This window comes from Dendropsophus ebraccatus, chromosome 1 (genome assembly GCF_027789765.1).
Source record: "Dendropsophus ebraccatus isolate aDenEbr1 chromosome 1, aDenEbr1.pat, whole genome shotgun sequence".
Classification (NCBI taxonomy): Eukaryota; Metazoa; Chordata; class Amphibia; order Anura; family Hylidae; genus Dendropsophus; species Dendropsophus ebraccatus.
This window is the reverse complement of record NC_091454.1, coordinates 116,974,722-116,993,944: the sequence shown is the minus strand read 5'-3', so window position 1 is coordinate 116,993,944 and position 19,223 is coordinate 116,974,722. Positions and strand designations below refer to the sequence as shown.

The 19,223-nt window shown below is 42.8% G+C and overlaps 1 protein-coding gene across 2 annotated transcripts in view; it reads left to right on the top strand.

Annotated features, from left to right (window-relative positions):
• The window catches only part of ABCD2 (ATP binding cassette subfamily D member 2), an 89,016-nt gene extending 78,857 nt beyond the window's left edge, over positions 1-10,159 (top strand). For both annotated transcript variants that reach the window (XM_069956122.1, XM_069956121.1), the window contains exons 7-10: positions 4,439-4,584; positions 4,958-5,042; positions 7,117-7,242; positions 9,798-10,159. In XM_069956122.1, coding sequence (XP_069812223.1) covers positions 4,439-4,584; positions 4,958-5,042; positions 7,117-7,242; positions 9,798-10,008 — 568 coding nt within the window. In that variant the 3' untranslated portion in view covers positions 10,009-10,159. The remainder of the gene's footprint in view (positions 1-4,438; positions 4,585-4,957; positions 5,043-7,116; positions 7,243-9,797) is intronic.
• The last annotated feature ends 9,064 nt before the right edge of the window (positions 10,160-19,223 follow it).

Below are 19,223 nucleotides of genomic sequence, written 5' to 3'. Positions count from 1 at the left end.
TAAATAGCATGTACCCTTTAGCAGTGGTAAGGTTTACTAAATGTATATCATATTTCCCCTTACCTACTATGGCCTTTGGTTTGGCTTGGAGAGAATAGCTGTGCAAACAGTACTTTAACAGATTGGAATAATTCGGTTTGAACAGGCTTACTAAGTAGCAATGTAATCCTTCTTATTGCTGCTTAGGTCATTATAGGCTGCTTTCATTTCCTCATTTGGATCAGTGTATGTGGAATTATTATTTTTGTGCAATAAGACTTAAGAGTAAGGCCATCTGTTAATTTTTCTGCTTAGTTTGAAGTATTGTACGTTTTTGCAATCAACTAATACAAGTATTTTAAAAGTTAAATTTATACTTTAGATAAAGATTTATTAATTCCAATGTATTATCAAGGGACTTCTGAAGGTCACAGAATGAAGAGGCCACTGCTCTTCATACTTAAAGCGACTCTGTACTCACGATCTGACCCCCCCCTCAAACCACTGGTACCGTCAGCTAGCTGCTTTAAAAAAAAAAACCTTTGAAACTTGCAGCCCTGTGTCAAATTGGCATGACCTAGAGTACCCACGCCCTAGGCTTGCACCGCTTCTCCATCCCTCCCCACCATTAGGAACACCCCTAGAACAATTTCTTCTATTCATTACCTGTGTGAGCACTGCACATGTGCTGGATCGTTAAAGACAAGTGATGAATAGGAAAAATCCTGCCTGGGGCATTTCTAATGATGAGGGCGGGGAGGAAGGACAGAGGGGCGTCACAATCCTAGAGCATGGGTACTCTAGGCCACGCTAATTTGACACTGGGCTGCAAGTTTAAAAGTTGTTTTTTAGGACAATAACTGCATTACCTGCCGAACAGACTCTGGGACAGATCTTGGAGTAAAAGCAGATATCTGACGGTACGAGTGGTTTGGAGTGGGCACATTGTGGGTACAAAGTAGCTTTAAGGCTAAATGCTCAATCTTGGGTTAATTGCATCCTTTATAAGGGCATAAAAATAGTCTCCCTGTGAAAAGGGAGTGAAAGTGAATATGCAGCCAGGTATGCCCTCCTGCAGCCATATATACAGGGCCGCTTCTGCCATGAGGCGGAATGAGTATTCCGCCTCAGGCGGCACATTCTGGGGTCCCTTTAGGGGCGGCAACTTCTGCCCTGTCATTTGACTCCCGCCGCCCGCTCAGGTGTCCCCCTTTCCGCATCCCTAGAAGCTTCGGCTCTGCAGCTTCTAGAGATGCACTGCCGCCAGACTCGGGGCCCTCGGTGACAGGAGAAGACGCCCCCACTCACACTGTAATCCTCTCTCCTGTACTGTACGGCATCCGCTGGGTGATAGGCCCCTCCCCCAGGCCAGGTCACAATGCTGTACAACAGAGAGCGTGTATGGCGCTGTGACCTGGCCTGGGGAAGGGGCCTGTGTGGCGTCTTCTCCTGTCACCGAGGGAAAGGAGAAGCGGTGGATGGTGAGGAGGGGAGCAGGTGGGGGCCCTCAGGTTTTGCCGGGACTGTCCTGATTCTGACGAGACAGCTCCGGCAAAACCATGTCCCGGGAAGCTCCGCCCCCTGCCGAGCGCGAGTGATGTCACCTATGCAGAGCGGGAGAGGAGTCCCTGGAAGACTAGAGGGTCCATACTGGTGAGGTGAGTATGGCTTTTTTTGTTTTAAATACAGATGAAGGGGCTAGTGGTATGATGATGAAGGCACAGGAGGAGGATGAAGGGAGAAGTAGTATGATGATGAAAGGGCAGAAGGATGAGAGGGGTAGTAGTATGATGATGAAAGGGCAGAAGGATGAGAGGGGTAGTAGTATGATGATGAAAGGGCAGAAGGATGAGAGGGGTAGTTGTATGATGATGAAAGGGCAGAAGGATGAGAGGGGTAGTAGTATGATGATGAAAAGGCAGAAGGATGAGAGGGGTAGTAGTATGATGATGAAAGGGCAGAAGGATGAGAGGGGTAGTTGTATGATAATGAAAGGGCAGAAGGATGAGAGGGGTAGTAGTATGATGATGGAAGGGCAGAAGGATGAGAGGGGTAGTAGTATGATGATGAAAAGGCAGAAGGATGAGAGGGGTAGTAGTATGATGATGAAAGGGCAGAAGGATGAGAGGGGTAGTTGTATGATGATGAAAGGGCAGAAGGATGAGAGGGGTAGTAGTATGATGATGAAAGGGCAGAAGGGTGAGAGGGGTAGTAGTATGATGATGAAAGGGCAGAAGGATGAGAGGGGTAGTAGTATGATGATGAAAGGGCAGGAGGATGAGAGGGGTAGTAGTATGATGATGAAAGGGCAGAAGGATGAGAGGGGTAGTTGTATGATAATGAAAGGGCAGAAGGATGAGAGGGGTAGTAGTATGATGATGGAAGGGCAGAAGGATGAGAGGGATAGTAGTATGATGATGAAAAGGCAGAAGGATGAGAGGGGTAGTAGTATGATGATGAAAGGGCAGAAGGATGAGAGGGGTAGTTGTATGATGATGAAAGGGCAGAAGGATGAGAGGGGTAGTAGTATGATGATGAAAGGGCAGAAGGGTGAGAGGGGTAGTAGTATGATGATGAAAGGGCAGAAGGATGAGAGGGGTAGTTGTATGATGATGAAAGGGCAGAAGGATGAGAGGGGTAGTAGTATGATGATGAAAGGGCAGAAGGATGAGAGGGGTAGTAGTATGATGATGAAAGGGCAGAAGGATGAGAGGGGTAGTTGTAGTATGATGATGGAAGGGCAGGAGGATGAGAGGGGTTATACTATGATGATGAAAGGGCAGAAGGATGAGAGGGGTAGTTGTAGTATGATGATGGAGGGACAGGAGGATGAGAGGGGTTATACTATGATGATGGAAGGGCAGGAGGATGAGAGGGGTAGTTGTAGTATGATGATGGAGGGACAGGAGGATGAGAGGGGTTATACTATGATGATGGAAGGGCAGGAGGATGAGAGGGGTAGTTGTAGTATGATGATGGAGGGACAGGAGGATGAGAGGGGTTATACTATGATGATGGAAGGGCAGGAGGATGAGAGGGGTAGTTGTAGTATGATGATGGAAGGGCAGGAGGATGAGAGGGGTAGTAGTATGATGATGGAAGGGCAGGAGGATGAGAGGGGTAGTACTATGAGGATGGAGGAGGAAGGAGGATGAGAGGGGTAGTACTATGATGATGGAAGGCAGGAGGATGAGAGGGGTAGTAGTATGATGATGGAAGGGCAGGAGGATGAGGGGGGTTATACTATGATGATGGAAGGGTAGGAGGATGAGGGGGGTTATACTATGATGATTGAAGGGCAGAAGGATGAGGGGGGTTATACTATGATGATGGAAGGGCAGGAGGATGAGGGGGGTTATACTATGATGATGGAAGGGTAGGAGGATGAGGGGGGTTATACTATGATGATGGAAGGGTAGGAGGATGAGGGGGGTTATACTATGATGATGGAAGGGCAGGAGGATGAGGGGGGTTATACTATGATGATGGAAGGGTAGGAGGATGAGGGGGGTTATACTATGATGATGGAAGGGCAGGAGGATGATGGAAGGGCAGGAGGATGATAAAGTGGGTCGTAGTATGATGATGGAGGGTCTGGAGGATAAAGGTGGGGGTAGTAGTATGATGATAGGGCAGGAGGATGAGGGGGGAGTAGTATGATGATGGAGGATGAAGGGGGGAGTAGTATGATGATATGGGTAAGGTGGTCTCTGAGGCTAACAGTATTATTGAGTGTCTGAAGCTGGCAGTATTAGGCAGTCTGAGACCTATACTATTTGGGGGTCTCTAACACTTGGCTCCCCATATGTCACCACCATTAAGACTGGCACTTATACATGCTCCTCTGCAGCCGCCGCTGCAGTATCATGTTACTTCTTTGAGCGGAGAGCGGCGGCTGCGGAGGAGCGCGCGCTCTCCCATAGACGGGCTATGGGACAGTGAGACAGGCGGGATCCTGCGGCGGAGAGTTCCACCGCGGAATTCCACCTGTTTTACTCAGTGTGAACATACCCTTAGTGTATGCACTTCTGTTATATAGTTCTGTATGCACTGTTGGTATGTAGTTATATATGCAATGTTCACTGCTGGTATATAGTTGTGTTTGCGGGGGAAGGGGCGCAGTTTCAATTTTCGCCTCAGGCAGCATAGAACCTAGAATCGGCCCTGCATATATACAGGAATATTTACATAATCACCTCAAATTTTCAAGAAAATCAGAACACATTTATTTGTTGCTACTTTTCCTTCTGGATTATTCTGGCATGTGTAGGTTACCATGAGGTAATATGTCTGTCCAGCGAGACTATGAGTGAAATACCCTGGCAAATATTGCAGTTTAATATTTTGTATTAATATGTGAGAATAATTATTTATATCTGTTATGTACATATCTCATTATATATTTGTATATCTATGTGTGTATGTATTTATTTATGTAAAGCCAAATGTTTTTTTTCAGGCCATATATGTCAATTGGAACTTTGAGAGATCAAGTAATATATCCTGACTCAGTGGATGACATGCATGATAAAGGATATCAAGACCAAGATATTGAGTGTATTCTTGACATTGTACATCTGAATCATATTGTACAAAGAGAAGGAGGTATGTTTTTATTTCACTATATGGTTGATCAGAATGTCTACTACAGCTGTACTGTCGCAATAAGATACCATATCTGACCAGATTTCAATGTAAAGACAACATGAGCATGTACTGTGCAACATTTTATTGTCTATATCTATACACCATGATTTTTGCATTGTGCTTTTTACTAAGAGGGATGGTAGAGAATAAAGTATGTAACCGCATGCTTCTCCCAGCTTGTTTTAGACAGCAGTTTAAACACTCAGATCCTAACCATCAAAATTTTCGACATGTCTCTGCGATAGGTCAAAATATTTTTCTAATGACAGGACACAGTATTTAGAGTGATGTACTCTATTATTTTGATATAACTGAATGCTTTTATGTACAGGCTGGGATGCTGTCTCGGACTGGAAAGATGTTTTGTCAGGAGGCGAGAAACAAAGGATGGGTATGGCACGGATGTTCTACCACAAGTAAGAATGTTGTTTTTAGCAAAAGGATTTGAAGTCGTGCACATTTTGTTTAACCCTTTGAGGACCAAGCCCAAAATGACCCCAATTTTCATGTTTGTATTTTCGTTTTTTCCCTCCCCCCCCCCTTCTAAGAGCTCTAGCACTTTCATTTTTCTCTCTACAGGGCCATGTGGGAGCTTGTTTTTTACAGGAATAGTTGTACTTTGTAATGGCATCTTTCATTTTACCATAACATATATGATGGAACCCCAAAAATATTATTTATGAAGATATAAATAGGTGAAATCGTAAAAAAGAATGCAATATGGTAACTTTTGGGGGGTTCCTGTGTCTACGTAATGCACTATATAGTAAAAGCGACGTGATACCATTATCCTATAGGTCAGTCCGAACACAACCATATGCAGGTTTGCAAAGATTCAGCATATTTTTTTTTTTGCAATTTTTTTTTTTTTTGCAATTAATTATTAATAAAGTGGCCCTATTGTGACGCTTATAACGGTTTTAGTTTTTCACCTACAGGGCTGTCATTTTTTGCACAATGATCTCTAGCTTTTATTAATACCATATTTGTGTAGATCGGACGTTTTAATACATTTTTTTATATATAATATAACAAAAAATCTTGGCCCTATTCGCTGTTCGCTGTTTGCAATGACGATTGTTATATTTTATTAGATCGGACAATTACGCACACTACGGTATATAATATGTTTATTTATTTATTTTTATATGTCTTATTTATATAATGGGAAAGGGGGGTGATTTTAACTTTTATTGGGGGAGGGGCTTTGGGGTACTTATAAAAACATTTTTACTTCTTTTTTTTACACCCCTGGGGGACTTTTACCTGCAATACTTAGATTGTAGACACTGATCACTGCTATGTAGAGATTACCGAACCTCGAGCATGCTCGAGTCCATCCGAACCTGAACTTTCGGCATTTGATTAGCGGTGGCTGCTGAAGTTTGATAAAGCTCTAAGGCTATGTGGAAAACATGGATATAGTCATTGGCTGTATCCATGTTTTCCAGACAACCTTAGACCTTTATCCAACTTCAGCAGCCCCTGCTAATCAAATGCCGAACAATCGGGTTCGGATGGACTCGAGCATGCTCGTTTGCTCATCTCTACTGCTATGCCATAGGCTTAGCATTGATCAGTGTAATAGGCGTTCTGCTCATTGTGCCTGTTTGTGGCAAATTCCATGAACAGAAAGCTGATTAAACTGCACAGAGGAAGGTAAGAGACCTCCGGCAGTCTGATACAGCAATCGAGACCCCTGCAGTCACACTGCGGGGGTCCGGATCGGTAAGTGACAGGGGACTGCCCCTGTCACTTACACTTAAACGCAGTGGTCGCGGCGTTTAAGGAATTAATGACACGCTGCAGCGAGATCGCTGCAGCCTGTCATTAACGGTGATGGCCGGGCTGCTCACTTCATAGCAAAGGACGTACCGGTACGCCCAGAGTCATCTGGGGACAGGCAACCATCGCGTACCGTTGCATCCTTGGTCACCTAAGGGTTAAAGTTTTTTCCAGGATAAAATAGTTGATAGCCTGTCCACAGGATAGGTTATCAGTAGTTGATTTGTGGGTTGTCGACACCAAACACCACCACCGATCAGCAGTTTGGCGCCCACACTTAAGTGTAACTAGAGCCAGAAGCAGCTGGCTCCATTCTTTTTGTAGCAGTAGCACTGGTTTACTGCAACCTCAGCTTCTATTGAAGGGAATACATGCCGGGGCTGCAGTACTCGGGCATCTCCACTATGCAGGGAATGGAGGCAACTGTTTTTGGCTCAGTTCTCACTGTGATCACCAAGGATGTCAGCACACCACCGATCAACAGTTGATATGGATACTCTATCAATTGTTTTAACCTAGAAAACCTCCTCAATGCTTTTGTACTCAGAATCTTTAATGCATAAATAGAAATTGTTTACACTCTTTACACCTTTCCTATTTCTGTTTCTAAATGTTATACAATATGTGTCTTTATATAACATTTGTAATATCTATTGATACACTGTATGCAAACCAACATTTCTGTGTTTTATTCATTTATAATAGGCCACAATATGCATTGCTAGATGAATGTACAAGTGCTGTGAGCATAGATGTGGAAGGAAAAATATTTCAAGCTGCAAAGGATGCTGGGATAAGCCTCCTCTCCATAACTCATCGTCCATCACTTTGGTAAGCAATAATTTTAAATTAAAGAGAGTACAGCAATGTCCCTCCGCTGTGCCTACTGTAGAGTTGAAAATACCGCAGTAATTTGTTCCAAAAAACAGACTTGTTTAAATCAGGTACATTTAATTAAAATACCACAGTAATTACTGTAAACATTTTACAAATAAATATATAACAGATACATAAGGTTAAAGCATACCTTGAATTCTAAACTACTTTCTTTAAATCAGTATTACAAAAAAACATAAAAATGTAATATATCTTATTAGAAAAAATGCCCCTTATGCAACACTTATTTTTTTCTATTCCCTCTGCGTCCTACACTGATCACCAACCCTTAATCACTGATAAGGCTTGATTCACATCTACGTTGTTCCATTTCTTGTTTATATAGAAACAAATAAAACCAATGCTGAAACCAATTCATCACTTAAGATAACTTATGTAATAATAAATAGCTTATGTAATAAATTATGTTTAATGTTTAGGTTTGCATTTTTGTTCTTATTTGTATTTGCTGTTGCCATTTTGGCAACTTATGTAATACATTTACCAACTTTCTAAATGTTTCTTTATGCAAATGTTTTTTTCAATAAAAAGAAGTTAAAAAATATCTCACTAGGTTAACCCAACTAGAAGTTCAGCATCACCTTAAAAAAATTAAAATCCCCACATTTTGTAGTACTAAATGCTTAGATTCCTATTGATTTCGGCATCTCAGTATTGTGTTAAATGTAATATAAATGCAGGATTTGCAGTGCATAATTTAAACAAATTGTTCATGCCAATCTGCGAAGTTACAGTGACATAGCTAGGTCACAAACATTAATTTATGGGTCTCTGCAATAATATTTTGTTTGGACTTGAACCTGCATACTGCAAGTAATATAAAAAACGAACACTAGTGGAGGAAGCGTTGAAGAGATTCACCACCTACTTAGCTTCAGATATACACATATTTAGCTACACTCTATGCCTGTGTTTATCTCTCTGCACTCAACCAGTGTCCTACTACGGGTCTGTGGTGTCCCACGCAGATCGCAGATGCCTCCACTTCTGAGAGAAACTTGTATCGGGAGTGACAGCCCACTCAACCAATCGCTAGCTGTGGCGCTGTTCCCTCTCAGTCAGTGATTGAGCCGGCTGTCGCTGTCGAGACAAGTTCGTCTTTGAAGTGGAGGCAGCTGTGATCAGCAGTGAACAATGGAGACCTGTAGTAGGACACCGGTGGAGCGCAGACAGTTGAGAAATATATTAAAGCAAAAAATTTAAAATAAGCAAATGCCAAATAACTCTTTTAAGAGCTGTAAAATTAGAATATTGATGAAATGTTCAGGATAAAGCAGTATCACCAGGTTCCTAGACAAATGGGTTATCGGAAACCTAGTTACCTGCTTACCTGGTCGTGTTCCGCTGTCCAGGCACCACTCTGATGTCAGCTTCACTTGATGGAGAAGGCACTAACATTTCCTCAGTCTGTGGTAAGGCCTTGAGATTTACAGAATCTGGCTCTTTTGGTAGAAAAGAAGCATCCTGAAACAAGTCCCATTATTTGACCCACCAGACAATTCATGTTTAGCATACTGTTATACTATACTATATTATTTTATGTTACTTGATTATTGTATCTTACCCTTCTCATTGGAACAACATTATTAAAAGTTGATTTATGCCAGTATTTTGTTTTGTATTCACTTTGTTGTTAAATGCTTCCAGGTCTATATTTGTGTATACAAGAAAAAACATAACTAAAACACAGCAGAGAGGTAGTTCTCAATGTCAGAGAATCTAGGAACATTGTCCCTGTGGCTTGTTGGAAGGTGGTTTCCTTGACTGGAGATCCCCCTTTGCTTGGTTGTTTCTTCCCGGTAGAAGGTTTGGATAACTCACTGATGATGTTGAGACACACGTGATGGTGGCTCTGCAGTATTTTTGCATATTTGATTTCCCAGGGGGCAATGTTCCTAGAATTACTGATGTTGAGAAATACATATTGGTGTCTCTGCAGTGTTTTGGTTGTTCTCCCTGAGGTCAGCCATCATTCTCTTGAATACACTTACTAGGCTTTGCTCCCACTGGCCAGAATCCTACTTCACCCTGATGAGCGGCAAATACCCCAAAACAGCTGTCTGTGGCTGGATACCCTGCTAGGGTATTTCCCAAGTCCTGCCATTTTTGACTGTGGCTTGTTGGAAGGTAGTTTCCATAACTGGAGATCCCCTTGGCTCGGTTGTTCCTTCCCGGTAGGTCTGGCTAGCTTACTGACATTGAGAAACACGTGATGGTGTCTCTGCAGTATATTTGATTATTTTTGTATAAACCTGCTGTATGCATGTATTATCCCATAAAACAATTCTACCTTCCGTAAGACTTTGTAATGCAGTGCTTCCATCACACAGCCTTATAGGACAGTAAAAGATAGCTGCTGGAGTTGGTATAGTTTGCACAGTCTATTCATCCACTAAATATTTTGATATGTATGGGGAATGCTCTATTTTGTGCTAATAGACACTTACATAAAAGTGACTTACATAATTCTTTTGATTTTATCTGCACAGGAAGTACCACACTCATCTGTTGCAGTTTGATGGAGAAGGTGGATGGCGGTTTGAACAGCTGGATACTGCCACACGTTTATCATTAAGTGAAGAAAAACAAAGACTTGAGTCACAGCTTGCTGGAATACCAAAAATGCAGCAGAGATTGAATGAATTGTGTAAAATCCTAGGTGAAGACTCAGTGCTTAAAACTGTTTGCGAAGATGAGTAACCGTTTTAAGTGTCCATGTCTACTCTGTATTTTTTTTTTACCAGAGTTTACACAGAAAAAAAATATATACTGTATAATGTATTTTGTAATGAATGTACTCTGTGCATGGGATGGGATATTGGACCCTGGGTTGAATGGATGAATGAATAAACGAACAAATAAATATATATTAAAAAAAAAACATTAATAATACACTTATAAATATAATGTGACAATTATTTGTTTTTTAGACTGGTCAAATGCAATAGACTAAATTGAAGAAAGGTAGACAGGCAGGACATGCAGAAAAATAATAAACAAAGTGAACTCGCCTATCCTCGTACCCTGTAGTGCTGCTCCCGGGGCCCGTTGACAGCGATGTCCTGCAGCACTTGAAGCTGCAATGTAACATACCCAGTTGAGTGATTGCACGCTCAGCCAATCAGCGACTAGGGCAGGACACCGCCCCAGTTACTGACTGACTGAGTGGGCAGGCGCTCAGCTGAGTCGAGATGTTAATGTATTTGCACTTAAAGAGGATGCACCACGAGGTACATCCTCTTTAATCTGAACTGATGGATCAAACGGCGCCGTCACGGGGAAGCCGGTGCCACGGTCCGTTTTTCGTACCGTGGCCCGGTTCCCGTGCACAGCGCCTTTCTATGCACCAGAACCGGCTGGTGCTCAAGCACTGGAGGTAGGCCGGGCCGCCCCCAGTGGGAGGGAATTCCCTCCCTGTATGACGCGGCTACATTAGAATGAATGGAGCAGCGTCATAGATAATTCCCTCCCACTGGGGGTGGGCCGGCCGGCCTCCAGTGCTTGAGCACCGGCCAGTTCTGGTGCATAGAACAGCGCCGTGCACGGGAATCGGTCTGCGGTCCGGAAAACAGACCGCGGCACCGGTTTCCCTGTGACGGCGCCGTTCAATCCATCGGTTCAGATTATCTCTGCTTCAATGATATCCTATAAATCTGCATTCTTCCTACAGGGTGCTATAAACAAACATTGACATTTTACTCCCCCTGCTGGAATTATAAGGGTCCATTTACACAGAAAAATTATCTAACAGATTATCTGCCAAAGATTTGAAGCCAAAGCCAGAAACAGACTTTAAGCAGAGATCAGGTCATAAAGGAAAGTCTGAGATTTCTCCTCTTTTTAAATCCATTCCTGTCTTTGGCTTCAAATGTTTGGCAGATAATCCGTCAGGTAATCTTTCTGTGTAAATGGATGCTAAACAGCAAAGCTCCCATTATTATCTTCTTGAAAGGGGTGCTGAGAGCAGTTGTTTACATTGGACAATAGCATTAAATGGCATTATCCAGGATTCGAAAAACCTAGCTGCTTTCTTCTAAAAACTGCACCACACCTGACACCAGTGTGTGTGTCATATGGCAGTATAGGTCCAATGAAATGAATAGAGTTGAGTTGTAATACCATACACAACCTGAGGACAGGGAGAGTGTTAATTTCAAAAGAAAGCAGCTAAGATTCTCGCTGCGAGCCCGGCAGGTCCTGGCAGTTCCCATACACTACATACTTGCTGCGGTCTAAACGACCGCAGCGAGTATGTAATTATACCGCCCTTAACCCCTTCTGCTCCCCCGCTGTAAGCATACATTACCTGTCCTCGCTGCACGGGTCCGGCGTCCTGCTCTCCCGTCCGGCCAATTAGTGGCTGCAGCTGGGCAACACACTAATTGGCCGGACGGGAGAGCAGGACGCCGGACCCGTGCAGCAAGGACAGGTAATGTATGCTTACAGCGGGGGAGCCGGCCGGGAGCAGAAGGGGTTAAGGGCGGTATAATTACATACTCGCTGCGGTCGTTTAGACCGCAGCAAGTATGTAGTGTATGGGAACTGCCAGGACCTGCCGGGCTCGCAGCGAGAATCTCGCTGTGAGCCCGCCCGTGTGAATGTACCCTAAAAGTAAATGTATATTCAGAACCATATGGTTGTACATGGCAGCTGAGGGGAATGTGTGAATGAAGCAAACGCTATCTGCAACAGACTGACACAGGCTATACTGCTAGTTTTGCTGTATATTTTATAGTAAAATAAATGGAGTCACGAGAAACTAAAATTACTCCAGCACAAAAAAAGCCCTCCATATGGCTCTGTGTAATCCAAATAAGAAAAATAAAAGTTATGACTATTAGAAGGTGATAACTGAACACATAAGTGAAAGTAAACCTGGTCACAAAGGGGTTAAACATTTTTAGGCGTTTTTTTTTTTTTAATTTAGCTACTTTCTTAAAATGTTACTCTACATAAAAAACATTGCTAGCATATAATTCTCATGCATGGTGTTAAAGTCTAATATGTGGTATTATAAAAATCCTTAGGTCTAGTAAAGAATAGTGCAATTCCATGTTGAGACTCCCGAGGGTATTAAGCATCTTGCACACCAAACTTGAGAAAAGGGACAGAATCCCATCCAAAAAAGACATTGATAAAATAGAACGGGTCCAAAGACGGGCTACAAAAATGGCGGAGGGTGTGAGGCATAAACCATTTCAGGAAAGACTTAAAGATTTGAATCTGTATAGTCTGGAGGAAAGAAGGGAAAGGGGGGACATGATTGAAACCTTTAAGTATGTTAAAGGACTAAATAAGGTTCAGGAGGGAAGTGTTTTTAGTAAAAAAAAAACTGAGCTCAAGAACAAGAAGACACAGTGAGAGGTTAGTTGGGGGAAAGATCAGAAGCAATGTGAGAAAATATTATTTTACTGAAAGAGTAGTAGATACCTGGAACAAACTTCCAGCAGAGGTGGTTGGTAAATCTACAATAACAGAATTTAAACACGCCTGGGATAGACATATATCTATCCTAAGATAATAAGAAAGAAAATACTAAAAGGGCAGACTAGATGGACCCAGTGGTCTTTTTCTGCCGACAATCTTCTATGTTTCTAAAAGCAAAATAAGTCTAAGGTTACAAACACACTTGCCGGATCTGCAGCGAGTCTCTTTGCTGCGTTTTTGCAGTGAGACTCGCTGCAGATCCCGGCCCTATACTTTCAATAGCAGAGAAACTCACGTACATGTATGTACAATGTACATCCCTGCTGCGATTTTGTCTGCAGCCCGCCCCATTAACCCCCTGGCCGCCAGACATTATACATTACCCGGTCCCCGCTCCTGCTTGCTTCGGGGCTCCCGGTGTCTTCACGGCCCGCCCGGGCCAATCAGTGCGCTGCGGCGGGGCAGCGCACTGATTGGCCGGGCGGAACGTGCCGGGAGCCGCCGAAGCAAGCAGGAGCCGGGATCAGGTAATGTATATCCTTGCAGCCCCGATCGCCCCCAGCCCCCGGCCGCATGATCACCCCCAGCCCCGCAGCCCCCGGCCGCACGATCGCCCCCAGCCCCCGGCCGCACGATCGACCGCACGATCGCCTGCAGCCCCCGGCCGCACGATCGCCTGCAGCCCCGCAGCCCCCGGCCGCAAGATCGCCCACAGCCCCCGGCTGCACGATCACCTGCTGGGGGCGATCATGCGGCCGGGGGCTGCGATGCTGGGGGCGATCGTGCGGTCGGGGGCTGCAGGGCTGGGGGCGGCCGGGGGCTGGGGCGATATACATTACCTGATCCCGGCTCCTGCTTGCTTCAGCGGCTCCCGGCACGTTCCGCCCGGCCAATCAGTGCGCTGCCCCGCCGCAGCGCACTGATTGGCCGGGCGGGCCGTGAAGACACCGGGAGCCCCGAAGCAAGCAGGAACGGGGAATGTATAATGTCCGGCGGCCGGGGGGTTAATGGGGCGGGCTGCAGACAAAATCGCAGAGTTTCTCTGCTATTGAAAGTATAGGGCCGGGATCTGCAGCGAGTCTCGCTGCAAAAACGCAGCAAGGAGACTCGCTGCAGATCCGGCAAGTGTGTTTGTAACCTAACATAGTATTTTTCTTTGTTAACCATTGCCACAAGGAACAAAAGACCATACATTTTATATTGTATATAGGAGAGTAGTGTTGGTTACCTTTTGGCTAAGGAACTATTTACTATATCCCATGTCAAACCACTGGAATTACACTTCAATTGTTACCAGCCACAGCCCCCCATTATTACCAGTCACAGAACTGCCCAGTATGCTTTCCCAAACCAAGTGTGCATCGGTATGGGGTGGTCAGGAGAAATACCTGTGCCATGAACTAGTGTTTGACCAACAGCTGTTCAGGCATTATGACCAACTTGATGCTGTATTCACACATTGTGATTATGCTGTGTTTTTTCCGTGGTAGAAATGGCTTTAATTTGCCGTGATTCCATATATTGTGGTAAAAAAGAAACATCAATCTAGATTTAGAGATTTGGTCAGCTTTTGTTTCTCAGAATGGGTTGCCAACTGTCTGAAATAGAAATTTGTCTGTGATAAATCTGGGCTATAATTTTTACCCTTCATTTTCCTTATTTGCATCAAAAACGCTTTAAGGCTATGTTCCCACAATGTTTATTCTTTATTCTTTCCTGTTTATTATTTTTTTAAAATGATGTCCATCATTTTGAGTTCAAAATTATGTCCACTCTGTTGCCCCTAGTTTAGGTGGACTGACTGCTCTTTGGGAATGTCTTTTTATTTCTCTTTTACCTTCCCATTGCCTTCCCAAAAACAAAAAAAAATACTGCTACCCTTCCACTCCTCCTAGTCTCCCCCTCCCCCCGCACCCTTGATCCCTTATAATTATCGTTGCCACACGAGCCATTTCCTTGTATTCTTTGACCATATTGATTTGCAAAGCTTTAATGTGATCCAATATCTTTAGCATATTAACTTCCTTTATCCATTCCCAAAGGTGTCAATGATGATGATGGCATTTCTTCAGAATGCAATGTCTTGTGGCAAAGAGTACTCATTTTAGTAGTCTCTTTTGTGTTAATATCTCCTTAACCCCTGTTACATCACCCAAAAGTGCTATGACAGGATCCAGTGACACATTCATTTTTAATCAGGCCGTAATTTCCTGAAATATTTTCTCCTAAGACCTTTTTGGTTTGGGGCATCCCCAAAAGAAATTGATAAAACCCCCTTTTCCCCCTTCTGTTTTATATATCCACCATACAGACCTTCAGCTTTAATAATTTAGCTGGTGTTTATTGTAACCTCCTAATTATAAAACTCTGTGAAACTGTTTCACACTATACTTTTAATATTTCCCATAACCCTGTCTCAGTGTATTTCACTTATGCCTAAGGGTCCTATTAGACAAAGTGATTTTTACCGATAAACAATCAAAAATGAGATTGCTTTTCGTTAACCTGAAATCATTCACCATATTAGGGCCCATTTACACAGAAAGATTACCTGACAGATTATCTGCCAAAGATTTGAAGCCAAAACCAGGAATGGTTTTGAAAAGAGAAAAATCTCAGGCTTTTCTTTATGACCTGATCTCTGTTTATAGTCTGTTTCTGGCTTTGGCTTCAAATCTTTGGCAGATAATCTGTCAGATAATCTTTCTGTGTAAATGGACCCTAATAATGCATTAACACGGAGAGATTTACAAATCACAAATCTTTGATGCCAAAGCCACAAATCACAAATCTTTGAAGCCAAAGCCAGGAATAGACTATTAACAGAGAACAGGTCATAAAGGAAAGCCTGGGATCCATCCTCTTTTCAAATCCTTTCCTGGCTTTGGCTTTAAAAATCTGTCAGATAAATCTCTCTATGTAAACGCACCCTGAGGGTAGCTTCACACGTACCGACTCGCAGCGTCCTGCTCTCGCGCCCGGCCAGTCAGTGTGTTGCCCTGCCGCAGCCACTGATTGGTCGGGCGGGAGAGCAGGACGCCAGGACCCTGTGGAGCGAGGAGGTATGTATACAGAGCGGAGCAGGAGGCGGGCAGCATCAGAAGGGTTAAGCGGCCGGCAGAATTACGTACACGCAGCGGAAGTTCAGACCACTGCGTGTATGTAGTGACAGTGATCTGCCAGGACCTAGCCGACTCGCAGCGTTATTAACGCTGCGAGTCGGTACGTGTGAAGCTACCCTTACACAGAACAATAGTAGTTACGATCGTATTCAATAATGTATATCTTTTCAAAAAGAAAAAGCAGACGCCTTTTCTTCTTTTTTTTTATTTAGTGTTAACATAGCCAAGAAGTACAACAGGTGAACACAGGCTAGGAAGCACTTTGTGAAGACCAGCATATTGCTGCAAATTATTGGTCTTTTATGAGCTATTTTCACCCAACTTGGCACACACTTATTGAGAAATACAAAGAAAAGTACTAAACACTGGCAGGCCTGTGTGTAAAGGTGGCTGTGAATTAGTCATGGCCTTTTTCTTTACAAAAACTATAACTGCAATGGTTTTAATTGCAAGTACACAAGAAAACTAGCATAATTATATTTATAAATATGTCCAAGCTAAGGAAAGAGAACACATCCATTATACCCCTTCAGAAAAAAAGATAGACTTTTTGTATTGTTTCTTTGTTTATTGTTTTTATTTTATAGTATTTGTGCTAAAAGGTGAGCTATAATGTCATATGTACCTGCTCTTTTTTCCCCCTCCCCTACCCTTTCTGGTCCTACTGGTCGCCCATGTGACAGGCACTGTGGGGAGATTAATTAAGCTGTCTCATTGTAAGAATGTCCTTTGTTGTCCATAGCTACCAACCAGAGCCCAGCTTTTAAACATTAACCCCTTTAGGACAGTGACAATTTTCATTTTGTTTCTCCTCGCCTTTCAAAAGCCATTTTTCTTATTTCTCCATCTACAGAGCTATGTGATTTCCGAAAAATATATTGTGAATTCAAAGAAAAAATATTTGTAAGGTGAAATAATAATAATAATAATAATAATAAACAATTTAGCAAATACAAAGAAAAATATTTGTGAGGTAAAATAATAATAAAAAAGTTTGCAAATTAAAGAGGGGGGAAGGTTTCTTTCCATTGTTCACTGAATCCTCAGGTCAGTATGATTTGAATGATCCCCAGTTACTATAGTTTCTTTCTATAATGTACTGAATTTTTCTTTTAAATTCAACTTATTCTTTTAACATGAATATACTTAAAATTGTCCTGTTCTGACACCTAGAACTTTTTTTTATTTTTTTTTAAACTAGGAAGCTGTACAATCTTTTTTTTATGCTGTGAGCTGTTATTTATAGTGCTATTATTTTTATGGAGATGAAACTTTTTAATTGTTTTGTTTCAGAGAACTACACTGAGTAATATCAGACAGAATTCAAACAGATTTTGAGGCGGATTCTGCCTCAAAATTAATGTGACTTCCAGCTGTAATATATCTCCCATTAAAGGGGTATTCCACTCAAACATAAAACTTTTGATATGTTGCTGCCCATGGTTCACTGCATACTTGTTATTATCTATTCAGTCTCCTTCCCCCAGTTCTCAGCTGCTGCATTCTGTTGAAGATATAGAAATCTGTGAGTTTTTCTCTTTGTCACCATCTCCTCCCCCCTCTCTTCTGAGACAGCTGATGTAAATAAATCTCTTGCAGGCTTTATCTGCAACATGTAGCTTCCCAGCAACATATAATCCTGGAAAGGGTTATTCACAGTTAGTTTATCAACAATTTGATCTCAGAATAACCCTTCCAGCATTACAAAGAAGCTGCAATGTTGCAGATAAAGCCAGCCAGGGACTTGTTTACATCAGCTGTCTCAGAAGTGAGGGGGGAGGGAGAAAAAATCTTACACACAGAGTTTTCAGCAGCAAACTGAGCTAAGAACTGGGGAAGGAGACTGAGTAGATAATAACACGTATAGAATAAATTGTTGGTCTCACCATGGGCAGAAACATATCATAGGATATGTTTGAGTGGAATGCCCACTAAGCGATCTTTATGTTCTGAATTTTGCCTGAAGGATTGACATCTCAATTCTTGAGGCAGAACCCACTAGCAGAAATCCATAGGAGTCAATGGGAGTTTGTAATTCTGCTCCAAAATCCCCTGTAATTATGTTTCATTTCAACTTGCAGAATGAGGATTTCAAGCAGAACCGTAGTGGGGAAATTTTCCTTGCTAGTTTATTTAGTGTACACATACCCTAAGAGAGGAGAGCAATGCTACTGTTTACCAGAATCATATTACCACTAGAGATGAGCGAACCATTGGACTTTTGGTCCGATGGCATCTTCGCTCCATTATTATTCCTGCGATCCCGGGTGCATAGTTGCGCTCCTGGGAATCTGCGGGCAGGATCTTCCAGGGAATTCAAGATACATTCCCTGGATTTCCAAGGAATGTATCTTGAATTCCCTGGAAGATCCCGCCCACAGATTCCCGGAAGCGCAACTATGCACCCGGAATCGCAGGCATAATAATGGAGTGAGCGGCTTTTGGACTGAAAGTCCGAAAGTTCCGCTCATCTCTAGTTACCACCAAGGTATAAACTCATAACTGATCAACAAATGTTACATAAGTCTAAGGAAATCTGTGACTTACTTAAAATTGTAGACAATTGGTTTTGGTGAATTAACAAACATTTTGATGTTTATAGTTGGAGTACAAAAAAGTTATATAGATGTGTAATTTATTTTTGTTTAAAGATTAGAGATGAGCGAACCTCGAGCATGCTCGACTCCATCCGAACCCGAACTTTCGGCATTTGATTAGCGGTGGCTGCTGAGGTTGGATAAAGCCCTAAGGCTATGTGGAAAACATGGATATAGTCATTGGCTGTATCCATGTTTTCCAGACAACCTTAGAGCTTTATCCAAGTTCAGCAGCCCCCGCTAATCAAATGCCGAGCGCTTGGGTTCGGATCGACTTGAACCCGAACCCGGTTCGCTCATCTCTATTAAAGATCTGTAGTATTCCAGTACTTATCAGCTGCTGTATTTCCTGCAGGAAGTGGTGTATTCTTTCCAGTCTGACACAGTGCTCTCTGCACCCACCTCTGTCTGTGTCAGGAACTGTCCAGAGCAGGAGAGGTTTTCTATGGGAATTTGCTACTGCTCTGGTCAGTTCCTGACACTGAAGTAGCAGCAGAGAGCACTGTGTCAGACTGGAAAGAATACACCACTTCCTGTAGGACATACAGCAGCTGATAAGTACTGAAAAACTTGAGACACCACTTTCTGAAAAAACAAACACCACTTGATTTGGAAAAATAAATAAATAAGTAAAAATTTGCCAGAGTACCCCTTTAAGATAGCATGTCCATGATATGCATCTTAAAAGCACTTTAACACAGTTAGGCTATGTTCACACACAGTAAAATTAAAATAAAATGCAACAGTAAAATATGGTAGGTATGCATTT